The 15,813-nt window shown below is 44.5% G+C and overlaps 1 protein-coding gene across 1 annotated transcript in view; it reads left to right on the top strand.

The window, feature by feature from the left end:
• Nucleotides 1-15,813, top strand: part of LOC120937867 (calpain-2 catalytic subunit-like) — a 145,237-nt gene that overhangs the window by 15,202 nt on the left and 114,222 nt on the right. Inside the window, exon 2 of the mRNA XM_040351393.1 lies at nucleotides 10,872-10,941. Coding sequence (XP_040207327.1) covers nucleotides 10,872-10,941 — 70 coding nt within the window. The remainder of the gene's footprint in view (nucleotides 1-10,871; nucleotides 10,942-15,813) is intronic.

The following is a 15,813-nucleotide window of genomic DNA, read 5'->3' as shown; positions in this document are numbered from 1 at the left end:
CTCACTGCTTCCTGTACTCCACTACTGACCACGGATAAGCCTGAGCTGGGATAGATTTCCCAGAGTGGTGCTATCCCCATCTTGTGGTGGGAAGTATGAAGCACACCTGACCAGCCTATGAACAGGGATACCACAGGTATACAATGCAAAATGACATGCAATATAGCAATGACAAAGAAGTAATACTTTTGCAGTTCCCACATGTCCTGAGTGGGACGCTGCATACCCCCATGGTAAAACGTGTGTCGACCTCGGCACACTTTTGACTCGATGTTGTGTCTTCCTGTAAGATATAAGAGAAATGGAAAAGCATGCATGCATAGGAAATGACAATATAACCCCATTCTTGTACTTCTTGTATCTGCAAGTAAAAAGGGTTAGACAAACATATCTCAGGCAACAACGAAATGTGACAAAAAGGTGACAAAAGGGGTGTAGTTTTTCCTCTGAAGACTGGTGATGTATGGCAAAACCAGAATAGTCCACGATGAGATGGAAAAAGGAAAACAAAACAAAAATAACATCTCAGGAGGCTCACAGGGTATGAGTCCGTTCCCTGGGCACAGGAAAATGTCAACAGATGAATATCACGGAGGCTCAGATACGTGAAAGTCTATCTCCGGGTGCAGGCTTGAACGTTGCAAAACAGTAGGTATGTAGTCCTTTTGAAAAGTCCTTTAAAGGAAATAAACATAATATCCCAAGTAAGTCTTCTTCTCACTCTGGAACTTCAGACGATGTAAGGATGCACTCAACGATGAGATGACAGAGTCGGTAGTCGACTTCTCGGCTGCTGGTGCAGGTAATCCTCCAAACGGACAGGTGGTCGTCCTCTTGTAGTTCTGTCAGATCTTCTTAGTGGCTGAGTTTCTACAGGCCTTGTTTCAAGGGAACTTGGTGTCTCTTGAGCGGTAGTAGACATTTCTTGAGGTAGCTCCTCTGGTTGAAGTGCGGTTGTATTGGTCTTGGCAGGCACTAAGATATTGAGCCATGGTGTAAGGAACCATTGTAAAGGATCAGAGTCTAATAATGCTTTTCCAAAAGACTGTAGTGGATTCTCTGAATCAGATGGTTTTGTAGGCTCTGGTTCTATGGATTGTGTTTCCTCTTGGACAGCTTCTTCTTGAAGAGTTTCTTCTTGAGTACTTTCCTTGAGACATAACTTAAGGCGATTGCGATGTACTACACGCGATTTGTTTTCTTTAGTGATCTCATAAGTATCAGTCTCTGGATTGAGAATAGCTGTAATGGTGTAAGGTTCTCTCTCCCATTTGCTATCTAACTTGCTGGTGCGATGGTTGTTTTTTAACCATACATGGTCACCAATTTTGAGAGGTTCTGCTTTGGCAGATTGGTTATAATCTCTTTGTTGCTTTTCATGAGCACGTTCCATACGATGTTGAACAATTTCTTGTGCATCAATTAGACGTCTTTGGTGCTCACTCACCCAATCAGTCTTTGGTAGGGGGTTGATTGCATCAGGCACTTGTACGCCCAAAGTATGGTCAGCAGGTAGTTTACCTTGTCGGCCAAACATGAGATAGTAAGGTGTATACCCAGTAGAACAGTGAATCGTGTTATTGTAGGTGTACATCAACTGAGGCAATAGAGTAGGCCAATCACTTCTTGTAGCAGGTGGTACTGCTCTTAACATCTCAATTAAAGTTTGGTTCATTTTCTCGCAAAGTCCATTCCCTTGAGGGTGGTAGGCTGTGGTCCTGATTTTCTGGCAATTGTGAAGTGTACACAGTTCTTTGAAGAGTTGCGACTCAAAGGCAGATCCCTGATCTGTAAGGATTCTTTCTGGGCATCCATATGGCAGTAGGAAATGTTTCCAGAAGGCATCTGCAGTTGTTCTAGCGGTCAGGTCCTTGACAGGTACGGCTACAACAAATTTGGTATAATGATCAATGATGGTCATGGCGTATGTGTAACCTGAGCGACTTGGTTCCAGCTTCACATGGTCAATTGCAACTATTTCTAGCGGTGTTCGACTTAAAATGGGATGTAAGGGTGCTTTTTGGTCATGTTTTTCATTTCTTCCAACAGCACAGGTGGAACACTCTCGACACCACTTTTCAATGTCTCCTCTCATCCCAATCCAGTAGAATCTTCTACGGATGGTGGCTTCTGTCTTCTGCACGCCAAAGTGTCCTGATTGATCATGATACATCTCAAGAATGATTCTTGCATCTCGGCGTGGTATTAAGATTTGGTATAGACAATCCGAGGTAATTGGGTCTAAAGTTCTTCTTAATAGTAGGCCCTTCTGTAGGAAGAGATGTTTTCTGTGTCTCCAAAGTTTTGACAATTCTGGATCAGCATTTCTTCTGCGAATTCTTTCAGGGATTCTTCCGCTGGTGAAGAAATCTTGCAGTTCTCCCAACACTCTGCTTTCATTTTGCAGCTTGATCCACCTTTCTTTGTCCACTTGGGATCTTGGATCCACTTGTTGTTGAAGATTAAGGACTTTTCTTCCTTTGATGGTGATTATGTCTTGTTGGGCAAAATTTTTGTAAAAAGCTGGCATTTCTACCTCTTCCCAAACATCTTCCTGTGTAGTAGGGTCTTCTTGGGTAGGCAGACGGGATAATGCATCCGCATTTTCATTTGCTTTTCCTGTTCTGTATTTTATGGTGAAATCGTAGTTAGCTAGGCGTGAGGCCCATCTTTGTTCCAATGCTCCCAACTTGGCGGTATTCAGATGTGCTAGCGGGTTGTTATCTGTGAAGGCCACAAATGGTGTTGCGGCAAGGTAATCTTTAAATTTTTCTGTAACAGCCCACACAAGTGCGAGGAATTCCAATTTGAAGGAACTATAGTTTTGGTCGTTTCTTTCAGTACCTTTAAGAGATCTACTAGCGTAGGAAATAACTCTTTCTTTTCCTTCCTGTACCTGCGATAGGACAGCTCCCAGACCTTTCTTACTAGCATCTGTGTAAAGACGAAATGGTTGCTGGTAATCTGGATAGCCTAGGATTGGTGGTTCTGTTAACTTCTTCTTTAGGAGCTGGAAGGCAATTTCTCTTTCTGTGTTCCATTCAACTGGTATTGGAGACTTTTGGTACCTCTTAGGATGTCCTCTCAGAAGTTCTAATATTGGCCCCGCAATTTGGGCAAAGTGAGGAATAAAGCGTCTGTAGTATCCTGCGAAACTGAGAAAGCTCCTCACTTCTTTCACTGTAGTAGGAGTAGGCCAATTTCGGACTGCGGCTATCTTCTCTGGATCCGGTTTAACACCTTCAGAGCTTACAATATGCCCTAAGTATTTGACTTCTGTCTTCAGTAGATAGCACTTAGATGGTTTGACTTTGAGTCCATGTTTAATGAGGATTTGAAAAACTTCGGCCAAATGTTTCAAGTGATCTTCATAAGATTTGGAGTAGATGATGACATCATCTAAGTACAACAGGACGGTTTCAAAATTTTTGTGTCCTAAAAAATGCTCCATTAATCTTTGAAAGGTTCCGGGCGCATTGCAAAGTCCAAAAGGCATGCGGTTGAACTCAAATAGGCCCATCGGGGTGGTAAATGCAGTCTTCTCACGATCTTCAGGTGCCATGGGTACTTGCCAGTATCCACTGGTTAAATCAAGGGTAGAGAAGTAGGCTGAAGATCCTAAAGCTGTCAAAGATTCCTCTATGCGTGGTAAAGGGTAAGCATCCTTGTGGGTGATTTGGTTAATTTTTCTGTAATCCACACAGAATCTGATGTTACCATCCTTTTTACGGACAAGGACTAGAGGTGCAGCCCATGGACTATGGCTGTCTCTAATGACATTGGAGTCCTTCATCTCTTGGATCATTTGCTTTACAGATTGGTACATAGTTGGTGGTATAGGCCGATATCTTTCCTTGATCGGTGGGTGTGAACCTGTAGGAATGGAGTGCTTGATGATATCCACTTCTCCATAGTCTGTGGGATGCTTACTGAAGGCAAGGTGAAGCTCCTTCACAATTTTTAGTACTCCCTCTATTTGGTCTGCTGGTGTGGAAGCATCTCCCACATGAAGTTCTTTCCACCAGGATGTGTTTACATTTTGGTCCTGGGGGTTCTGTCTCTTGGTACTTTGCTCTGTGGTAGCTGTAGCCACACTGATGACATCTTGAAAAGTGACTTGGATTAGCTGTGCAATAGGAAGGTGTTTTGATAGTGTTACACTGCTATCACTCAAGTTTAGGAGTCGTATAGGCACTTTACCTTCAGAGACGGTTACTAGGCTCCTGGCAGCTCTAACTAGAGGATAGTCTTCCAAAACAACAGGCTCTACCAGGGCTTGGTAGTCTTGACCTTGGATTCCGACCACAGCTCGGCACCACAAGAGAGTTTCGGTGTTGGGTTTGAGGATCACAGGTTGCTTATCCCGGATGCGGGCACAGCAAATTTCTCCTTTTTCGTTGGTGAATCTCTGTTGCGCATTTAGTACACGGATGGTTTGTTGGATCACCTTCTTAGAATCAGGAGGGGCAGTAGGCACTAACTGGTGCAAGGCTTCTAGCATCTCAACATAACAGTTCCTGAGGACATTCATTCCTAGGACTATTGGAGGGTTAGGGTTATTGTCTCTGACTTGTACCACAATGAGGCCTTGTCGAGGTAGTGTAGTCCCTCCTACTTGAATGGTAGGTTCCCAATAACCATGGACTGGTATGGGTTTGCCGTTACTGGCTATGAGACTCAGCCAGGATTCTGGAGGCTGGGTAAGCTGATTTTGATCCCAGTATTTTTCAAAGGCTGCTTGTTGGATGGTGGTGACTTGGGATCCGGTGTCAACTAGGGCAACAAAAGGGACTCCATTTATTTGAAGTGCCACTTCAGGACGGGATCCAACGTATCTTGGCATCCAGTGGGGATCTTCTGGACCTATTGGTTTACCTCCCGAGGGGTGGTCCTTGGCCTCGGGGGTTGCTCGTTTAACTGCCAGCAGGTTGCTCCTGTATGGCCTGGTTTGTGACAGTACGTGCAGATAGGCCGCTTAGGGGTACTAGTGTGGTCAGGGGGGCGTCCGCCAGAATTTCTGGAATAAGTCTCTCTAGAATTAGAGGGGAAGAGTCTTCTGGACACAGGTTTCTCATCCTCTAGCATTAATGGTTTCTCCCATTGTTCCAATTTTTGGTGGACTTTCTCCAGACTTTTAGTCAGAAAACGGACTTGCTCAGTCAAGGCAGCAACTGCGTCAGGAACTGGAGCTTGGGTTGCCTGACTGACTATAGGTAAAGGCTTTACAGGGGTAACCAGCTGTGATACAGGCACGTCAACAGATCTAACAGGTTCTGTTGGTGGGCTTTTTCCTAGTATGCTGATAGCTAGTTCTTTAAAATCTAAGAAGGTAGCGCTTGGATGTTGGGCGGCTAACATTCTTAGTTGGCTCTTTAGATTGTCTGTATGGACGCCTTCAATAAATTGTTCTTTCAGGGTTTTGTCCTGATTTTCTGCCTCACGGGGGTCTACTTGGACAACAGCTCTAAGGGCTTCCTGCAAAGATAATGCAAAGTCTCTGAGTGACTCACCAGATTGCTGTCTCTTGCTGAAGAACCTCATCTTGACCTCTGACACGGTACTGGGTTCAAAGGTGGTGTAGAGACGTTGAAAAATCTGCTCCATGGTCTTTCTCTCTGAGCTCGGCCAAGATTTCACTTCTCTGAGCGCAGCTCCTTCCAATTGCGCAAGAAGAATCTCCATCTGTTGCTCTGGGGATACAGGGTACAATCTGAACATAGCCAGAATTTTTTCTTTAAAGTCCCTTAAAGTATGAATTTCCCCAGAATATCGTGGGAACCAGGGGGCTCCAAAATAATAAGGCATGGTTAAAGGCATTAAACTTGGTGCTGCAGCGGTTGGTATTGCATTGGGACCGACTGCGGCTGATGCAGGGGGTCCTCTGAGGTCGGGCTGCACGTCATCTCCTTGCACAGACATGGTAACAGCAGGTGAGTTCTAGTTAGGTAAGTCAAATGCGTTTTTAGACACTTTTTGTGCGGTGTTGCTATGGGCAACCGCTGTCTTGCGGGTGTATGGTCCTTTAAGAATTTAATGCCAGCTGAATGCAATGCTGCAGCGATGTTGATTTTGGGTCTCTGGCAGAGTTCCAGCTATCAGTGCTCCTTATAGTTAGTAGAGGCACCTGACAGGCTGCGATTACTGCTCGGACGGCAAGCAACTGCGATTATTTTCTCTCCTTTTTCTCGCATGCAAAGTCTCGCGACTTCTGGGGCGTGCGTTTGTCACACTTTCCTCCCAGGATTGACACAGCAAAGGAAAGGCGATTTTGCATGAATGGGTGGCACCAAACTTTCCCGCTCTTCAGGGGGTGTCACTAACCTATCCACAGTGATGGCACAGGAATTTTTTAACAAGAAGGTCTCTGGCAGCCATTTTAAGTGAATGGAAATAGTCAATTCAAATACTGCATGCAGTTTTGTTAACACACAAATGTCTGATTTTCTCACTTTGGATGCTGCGATTTTTATGCTGATAACTGGGATAACGCTTCCATGCAACTTTTAAACAGTTTAAACAGTTCTGTGGCCCCACACAGCATGCAATAAGTAAATAGTCTCTCAATAAAGCAAAGGGGCTTATTCTGATGCGACAGTCTTTTAGATAAGGCGCAGGGGTAATTATCCTGTTCGTGACGCCAATTTTTCTTATGCGACGAGCCAGAACCGCAGGGGAACACGTGAGGTGCACGGTGGGCCGATGAGAGACAGCAATAATACAGTTCATCAGTTTACTCACGGTTAGCAGAAAGCCTCCCTGGGCCGGTCGCACAGTGAAAGGGAAGACAGCACAGGATCCTCCGGGGCACGCTCTGCGATAGGGAAACGCCAGCCAAGATGGTGGTTGAGGTGCCCGTGATGACAGGGGTGTTTAGAGTGCTTGTGGCGGCTGGGTCCCTTGATGATAATTGTCGTGACGCCAGTACCGTTAATGGTGGTACAACCAGTTGTAGTAACAATGTTAAAGAATGAGATAGGCAGTGGCAGAATACAACTCACAACTTTTACTGTGTCTGGTTTTGGTTGCAGTACAAACATCCAGTTAGAATACAGTCTCTGGGTAAATAGAGGAATTCTGCTGATCCACTGCTAATAAGCTTTAGTAGGCCTGGACTCAGGGTGTGGTTCAGTAATAATGCTTACTTGTGTCTGGTCCTTTTTGAATCCAGTGACATGAGTGAGGTTGCCAGAGGCTAATAAATCCTTCACCTTTATACTCAAAGGTCTTTGCTGCCGATTAATGGCTTTTATCCTTTGATTTTAGCAGTTTAAATGTGTCCCTTCTCTGGACTGACCTTCACATTCTCCTTTCCTCTCCTCACTGCTTCCTGTACTCCACTACTGACCACGGATAAGCCTGAGCTGGGATAGATTTCCCAGAGTGGTGCTATCCCCATCTTGTGGTGGGAAGTATGAAGCACACCTGACCAGCCTATGAACAGGGATACCACAGGTATACAATGCAAAATGACATGCAATATAGCAATGACAAAGAAGTAATACTTTTGCAGTTCCCACATGTCCTGAGTGGGACGCTGCACAATGAACACTTTGATACCCCTAGGACATGAGAGCATTGTACTGCAATTGAAGATACAGGAAAGGGGTGAGAAAATTGTATCCATGATTTTATGTTCCAAGATACCAATATAGATGTAGCACACTGTTATTAGGCAGGGTTGATAACAAACTTAGTTATGCTAGGTAGTAACTAGCCTGGCTAATAGGTAGTTATATCCACTGACTTTGTGCCCTACGCCTGAATCTGGGGCATTTCTCTCTTCTGTCAATATGTGTCACTGCTGCCTTTGGCATTAGAATGACAAGGGGAATGAGTCAGGTGATCAGTGTTCTTTTAGCCCCAGGCTGAGGCCTAACCACGTGGTAGAGGCTCATCCCGAGGGGAGCCTGATCATTGCAGAGGTTCAGCCGGACGGTAAACCGAGTGTTGCCAGAGGTGAAGGAGAAGCGGTTGCCACTTGGGACGATCACTCCTCCAGAAGCAAGTGAGAACCAGAGGTCAGAGATAAAGGGGACACCGTAGCCAGTAAGGGACAACTACTAGGTTACACTTTACCCCTACACACTACACTTTGACAATTTGGCATAAAGCCTACATAGTGATTGACTAAAAAGCACAAAACTGTGTGAAAATACTTTGAATACTCACAAAAAAGGGGTGAATTCATTTTTGTAATATAATCCGCTACAATTGTATAATGAATGAAAAATGGACAAATATGAAAAATGGAAAATTTCCAACCCTCAAAAAATTGCCCACATCAGACAATGGACCAGTGGCAGCTGGTGGCCTTAACCACCCCACCCCCAATCAGAACGAAACTACGCCCCCTCTGGGCGGCACGGCACTGATAACCCCACCGTAACCCCCCCCCCCCCCCCCCCGGGCCACAGGACTTGCGGCACTGTAACCCTCCCCCCTGGGATATCCAGCACTTATAATGCAGCAGGCTGTGTCCTCCGGGCAGCGGCGGGTCCGGCTCCAGCGTGTCTCCTCTTCCACAGCGCTAGGCATTCAATAGGATCACCTGGCACTTTGTCCAATCGGGAAACAGGTCTCACTGACCTGCCTCCTGATTGGCGGGGAGTAACTGTAGTGTGAAAATTCATTCGCTATGGTCACCCTATTTTGAAACCTATTCGCAGTCTTTTTTCCTTCCCGATCTTCAAAACAGCATGTCACAAGCTTTCTAACAAGTGCAGAAAGTTCTCACAGCTGGAAAAACAAGATTCATTTTATTACAACAAAATAAGTAGAAACAAAGTATCTTTTCGTTATCAAAGGAAAGAACTTGTAGATGAAGGAAGTTTAACCATTTAAAGACCAAACCTTTTCTGACATTTGTTGCTTACAAGTAAAAATCATTATTTGCTGCTAGAAAATTACTTGGAACTCCCAAACATGATTTTTTTTTTTTTTTTTTTTTTTTTAGCAGAGACCCCAGAGAATAAAATGATGGTTGTTGCATTATTTTAGATCGCCGTATTTGTGCAGTGGTTTTTTAAACGCAATTTAAAAAACAAAATACACTTTAATGAATAATAAATAAAATAAACAGTAAAGTTAGCCCATTTTTTTTGCATAGTGTGAAAGAAGATGTTACACAGCGAGAATGGTGCTCTTTATACTAAGAAAAAAAAACCGTTATTCTCATTTTAGCCAAAATCATGCAGCTCTACCCCGCCATAGGAATTCATGTTGGGGGGAGGGCCGCGCCCGTGCCTGTGCGCCCAGAATGCACGGGCCGCCCCTGCAATGGACGCCCGTGCCTGTGCGCCCAGAATGCACGGGCCGCCCCTGCAATGGACAATGACACAAATCTGGATATCAAAAGATAATATACCTGCATGTTTAAAGTGGTTGTAAAGTGGTTGAAGAAAGAAGGGGGAAGAAAATCTAAGAGAGGGGGCGCAAGAGAAGTGGAAGGAAGGGGGAGAAGGATGTTGGATCTCAAGGCCAGGACAACATCACCCTGGACAACTAGTTTGAGAATATGTTTTTAAAACAAACCCTTTTTTTTTAAATTGCAATATTTTGGAATAAAAACATTTTAACTTTTATAATTGATTAGTGTTTACTATACTCAAGGAGGCACACTCAAAGTCTCAAACAACTATGTACTTTATGTATGCCAAATTGGTTTGGATGGAACATTTTCATGTGTGACCTATAAAGAGGACCTATGATGATCACGGTTACAAGGTTTTCATCCTGCTTGGGTGACCATTGTTGCCGGACACAAGGTAGTGGTGCTAGTTCTGGGGTTGAAGCCACCTGCAGTGCATCATGCCTGACCAGGACTTGGCAACTCCAGAAATCCGCCTTACAATGATGTACAGCCTCCTCTATCTTCAATAACCCTGCAGAGCTTCCAGGTTTTGACATTACTGACATTAATAGCCATTACTGTTCGCTCTTTATTTTGACTAAATGTGGGAAGTGCAATCTGACTTCTGTCTGCCTCTCAGAAAATGAAGAGTCAGCAGCGCCCATTATGGAGAATTCCATTAACTGAAGGTATAAGACAAAGAGCAACATTGGCGCACATCCATAAACACAGAGGAAGCTTGCGGAGTGCTTTTTTTTATTTATTTTTATTCTGTATATATTTTTAGATTGTTTATGTCAGGCCAAAGATGAGCACCCTGTCATTATCTGCACATCATATCAAGGTACAGGGCACAGCACATAATGGCCCTTCACATCGGGGCATGGGGCACATCGGGGGATTGGGGCACATCGGAGCACATCAGGGCACGGGGCACATAGCACATCAGGGCACATTGTTTACCAGCCAGCATGCAGAGTAGCACAGGAAGCGTGTGTTGAACTGTGTTCTCTCTCAAGTCACGCTGCAGCTGCTCCCCGCCCCCCAGCGGCCCCTTCTCTCTTCTCGTCTATCCCAGATGATGTCACAAGCCAATGGGGGATTTACGAGAAGAGAGAAGAGGGGGCCACCAGGAGGCGGGGAGCAGCCGCAGTGTGACTTGAGAGAGAACATGCGCTTCCTATGCTACTCTGCATGCTGGCTAATCTCGATCTACCCGTCAGGTGCCAGCTGTCGGCGATTGACCAGTAGATCGCCGCAGACCTCCGACCGGCCCACTGAGCCATCGGCCCACCGGGAATCTCCCGGTAGTCCCGATAGCCAGTCCATCCCTGATGTCGTTTTACAACAGCTTGAGGTCCGCTAATTGCATATCCCTGCTCTATAGTTTATCCCCTTTTCCTCATGCCAGCAGTGACATAAAAAGTTATGTATAGAGGTGAAGGCAGGGGGAGGACCTTTCATTAAAATGCTATTTCAATGCACTATACTTTGTTAATACTATGTCCTGATTGCCTTTTAGGAGTTGTGTTCCAGCCCTCAGTTCATCTCAGGAGGAGCAACTCGGACAGACATTTGTCAAGGAGCTCTAGGTAAGATGTAGAACTATCTAGCTAATCGTCGCAATTAAAAATGTTTGGCCCAACGCACTTTGCCATGGTCATTACCAAATGCTAGTACCTTTCTTGTATGGTAGAATCTTTACCAAACCAACAAAAAGTTGCATAGTTAGTGGACAGGGGTTTCTCTCCCCACTGTCGCATTTTGAAAATGGCGCGGCTTTGTGTGGTTCCACTCACACAGTCATGTCCCGTCTTCCACTGTGGCAGATCAGCACGCTTCATTCATGTTGCCTTCAATTCTGTAACTGAAAGCCTGTGCACTTGTGATACACTGATTGCGGGTGCAATGCAATAAATGCAATTGTTTTTTTCCCTGCAAATATATATGTGCATTTATTATATTTATTTTTTCACAAAGGGGAACTTAGACTTTAAAACTAAAAAGAACTGAAATCCAATGAAAGAAAGGTGCAGACCAGAGTCAGTTTGGGAAGGAAATTGCTATGGATGGAGCTGGATGTCCTCAAGCTAGATGAGATCCAGATTCACCGGGAGCAGGGCAGGAATTATGGGGCGCCTTACACAGCTTCAGGCATGGGCCCCCTGGAGCAGAGAACCGGGGGGGGGGGGGTGCCGCCGCCTGAAAATGAGAAGCGGGGGGTTGCCATCCGGGGCCCTGGGGGCCTTCTGGCCCCTGGGGACCTCCGGACCTCTAACCCTTTTAATAAAAAATAAAATAAAAATATATTTAAAAAAAATATATTTTTTTTAATAAAAAATAAATTAAAAAAAAAGGGGAGTTGCCATGTGGGCCCCTGGGGACCCCTTTTTTTTTTTAAAGGGGTTTGCCATCCGGGCCCCTGGGGACCTCCGGGCCCCTTACAGGTGTACTGCCTGTACCCCCCTGATGGCGGCCCTGACCGGGTGATTCAGTTATTGCAAATTTTGTCTGAATTTGCCTGGACCTGTCTGTGCCTCAACATCAGAGTCACCAGACACATTACAATCTGATAATACAATCTTTGTACAATCAATTTCAGTCTCGCCAAATCAATATGTATCCAATGCAGGCATGGTGAGCTCGAGGGAGATTTCTCTTCACTTTCTTTCTTGGAGACAGAGCAAGAAGAAACAAGTATTATGTTCTATAGGGACACTAAACCTTTCATTCTCCATCATAAACTAAAATAAAAGTTTCGGCTTGAGTTGGACTTTTACCGCTGCACGCCGACCGTCCTCACTGGACTGGGCTTTTTTCTGCGGAGCCGCACATCTGTGTATATCCCTTTGTGCCCCAGATGGCGTGCTCCCAGCATAGAGACCGGGGGCTCACCGATGGCCCCGTTCTAACCATCAGGACCTGGAACCTCCGATTCAAGGTCACCTGATCGTCTGATTGACTATCATAGTGATCAGTCACTGTGAAGCCCGCCCCTGTGTCTTCTGTCTCTGTGAATGGATTAGACATATTCATTGTATCTCTTGTCCTTGCAGAGATGGGGAAAAAAAAGTGTGTGTGTAGAGAAAAAATAAATAAAAATAAAATTGTAATAAAAAATAATAAAAAAAACATAGATCAAGGTTTGCTCTAGGTCAGCCCCAGGGTTAAGGTTTGGGTCAGGGTCAGTATTTTTTGGACAGGATTTTTTATTAATTTTTTTTCTTTAAAGTGGAAGTAAACCCTCCTATCGTTTTCAGCCAAGGAAGCGGCCATCTTGACCTCTGTTTAATCTGCAACTGCCATGATGCTGTACATGTGACCTGTTATAAAACCAGCCATTGGATGGTTTGGCAGTTTGGTTGAGAGCACAAACAATTGTGACAGCTAGCATTTCCAGCATGCCGGGAATGTTAACTGTTTTTGTAACTATCAAATTGAAGGGTTTACTTCCACTTTAATTAGTATCAGTGTCACACCGATGGCGATACTAATTTTAGGCAGGATAAAAATGAAGCAAAATGTGCACTATTGTTTCTGGGCTGTACTACGGGTACAAATAAAAGCTAACATACGCATATGTGGCATCGCTGCGATCGCCAGGAGCTCGAGAATTTATTTTGGGGTGCTCTTTGGTGGTAGGTTATGGTAGTGGCAAGAAATATACAGTTTCATTTAAAAAAAAAAAAAAAAAATTATATATATATATATATATATATATATATATATATATATATATATATATATATATATATATATATATTTTTTTTTTTTACTATTTTGGGTCAGTTTTCTTTAGATAATAAACAAAATTAGGAGCTATCCATTACCATTTACCACCAAATGAAAGCCCACTTTGTCCTGAAAAAAACAAGGTATAATTCACCTGGATGCACAAAGTAATTGTGATGATATGCACGGTTTTACTAACGCATGTCAAAGTTGCAAAATTGGGCTTGGGTATTTAAAGCGATGGTTCACCCTGCTGAACAACATTTCAGCATACAATTCGGCATCGTAGCGCGAGCTACAGTATGCCGGTCTTACATTTTTTATCCCAGTACTCACTGTTTAATCGTACCTAGACGATTCCGTCTGCCGCGGGGAATGGGCGTTCCTAGCAAGAGGGAGGGTGATTGACGGCCGACTCTGGCACGTCACGCTCCCCGAAGACAGCCGGAGTAGGTCTCGGCTCTTCACGGCGCCTGCGCACAGGCTATGCGCAGGCGCCGTGAAGAGCCAAGCCTATTTCGGCTATTTCCGGAGAAGCGTGGCGCGCCAGAGCCGGCCGTCAATCACTTTCCGTCTGGATTGGAACGCCCATTCCCCGTGGGCAGTCGGAATCGTCTAGGTAGGATTAAACAGTGAGTACGGGGATAAAAAATGTAAGACCGGCATACTGTAGCTCGCGCTACGATGCCGAATTTTTTTTTTTTTTTTTTTTAATAGGGTGAACCCCCGCTTTAAGGCTTGTTTTACCATTAGTTTTGGTTGATTTAACCTTTTTTAAAGTGATTGTAAACGATCACCTTGTAAAACAACCCATTCAGTTTCAACATATTGGTATAGATATAAAAAAACATTATAAATACCCCTTTCTCTTTTTTTATTAGTGATCACATTCCCTCTGTTCTCAGCTGCATAAGAGCTGGGGGAGGAGAAGCAGCAGTACACTGAGCTTCAAAGTAAATGGCTGTGCAACGGGGGCGTGTTAGGACAAGTCTGATCATTGGAGGAGAGTACACTGAGTTCCCAGCATAGCTAGAGAACAAACCACATTGTTCTCTCCTGCTCGGCGTGGTCAGTTTTTAATAGGAAAGCAGAGGGACTGTCTGAAACACCGGGGATTTCACACAAAGGAAGAAAAAAAAAGAGAACAGGTACATGGTACAACGGGCACATATCAGGAATATGAAGTGTAGGGGTAACAAACGCTTTAAGTTACACATGCACTGAACAGTGCTTACTCCTCGGTTGGCAGGTTGGTCTGTTAAGTATTTTAAGAGATCACAGGAAGCTGATACTGTGACAGGAAGAATATTAACAATATGTGATTTCCTGTTACAGGGTGCCAAGATCCAAGCACAGTTTCAATGACTTTCCCTTATGTTTGGTGATAAGGCCTGTTGTAACCTGTTGTAGGCCTGCTGTAACCGTGCATTATAATCTGTATCATATACGGAGTAGGGAGTAATGAAATGCAGCTTTGTAATCAATAATTGATCAATTTTTAATGCAAGAACCTGATCAGCCTCTGTCAGTCTCCTGTACAGAAGAACTGGAGTGTGAGAGGAAAAAAGCAGCACAAAGAGTCAATCCGACCTGTACTGATGGGAGGAGAGTTTACAGAAAGATGAGTTCATCACTGTGCTACTTCTCCTTTCACTGTCTAGTTACAGACTGGGACAGGTCCATGCTAACCTGGGATCAGAGGAAAGGCGTTAAATGATGCTGGTCATCAGATTGAGGACACCTAGAGGCAAAAATAAAGTACTTTGGGGGATGAAGGGCTCTGGTTTGAAGGCAATTATTGAAGCAAAAGCTGGTTTTGTTATTTTATCTTTTAATTAGCTGTTCATTTTTATTTTTGTCTGGAGTCTGGAGTTCTGCTTAAAGTTCTCTCTGTAACAATACACTGACTACCTAGCTAAAACGTTTGTATTGATAATGAACACTTGAAATAGTTTACAAAACAGTAGTACATTGATCTGAGGGGTAGGTGGTCTGCAGTCTTCTAACTATAGAGGGCCATATTCTGAGTAAAGTTACGATGGAGTATCTCAGGATACTCCATCGTATCTCTCTTTTTTGGCCAGTGTATCTATGCGAGTGATTCTTGGAATCATTTTCGCATAGATACGCTTAAGATCCGACATGTGTAAGTCACTTACACTGTCGGATCTTAAATGTAATTACTCCGCCGGCCGCTAGATGGCGTTTACGTTCAGGTCTCATTTGCTTATGCAAATGAGCCTGATACGCTGATTCCCCAACAAATTTGCGTCGCGTAACCGTCGCTTACGTCGTTTGCGTAGGCGTAAGGTTACCCCTGCTATATGAGGGGTAACCTTACGCCAGTCCCACGTAGGCCATGTTAAGTATGGCGTCGGGTACGTCGTTTTACTAAGTCGTTCTTGAATACTACTTTACGTCAATGACGCACACGTCGGCGTCATTGACGTTTTACGCCGAGAACTGGAGCATGCGCAATGGGCTATTTTAAGCCCGGCGCATGCGCAGTTCGTTAGAATCAGGGGGGCGCTTAATTTAAATAGAAGCCGCCCCCTTGGAGTTACGCGTGGCTACGCCGGGCCAATTTCACTCCGCCGCCCCAAACTACGGAGCAAGTGTTTGGGGAATACAGCACTTGCTCCTGTAGGTTGGGGCGGCGGAGTGTAAATGGCTTACGCGCCGCCCGCCTACTTTCTTGAAGAATATGGCCCAGAAAGACTAACAAGTACCAA

The sequence above is a fragment of the Rana temporaria genome, chromosome 4 (genome assembly GCF_905171775.1).
Source record: "Rana temporaria chromosome 4, aRanTem1.1, whole genome shotgun sequence".
NCBI lineage: Eukaryota > Metazoa > Chordata > Amphibia > Anura > Ranidae > Rana > Rana temporaria.
This window is presented reverse-complemented; position numbering and strand designations above follow the sequence as displayed.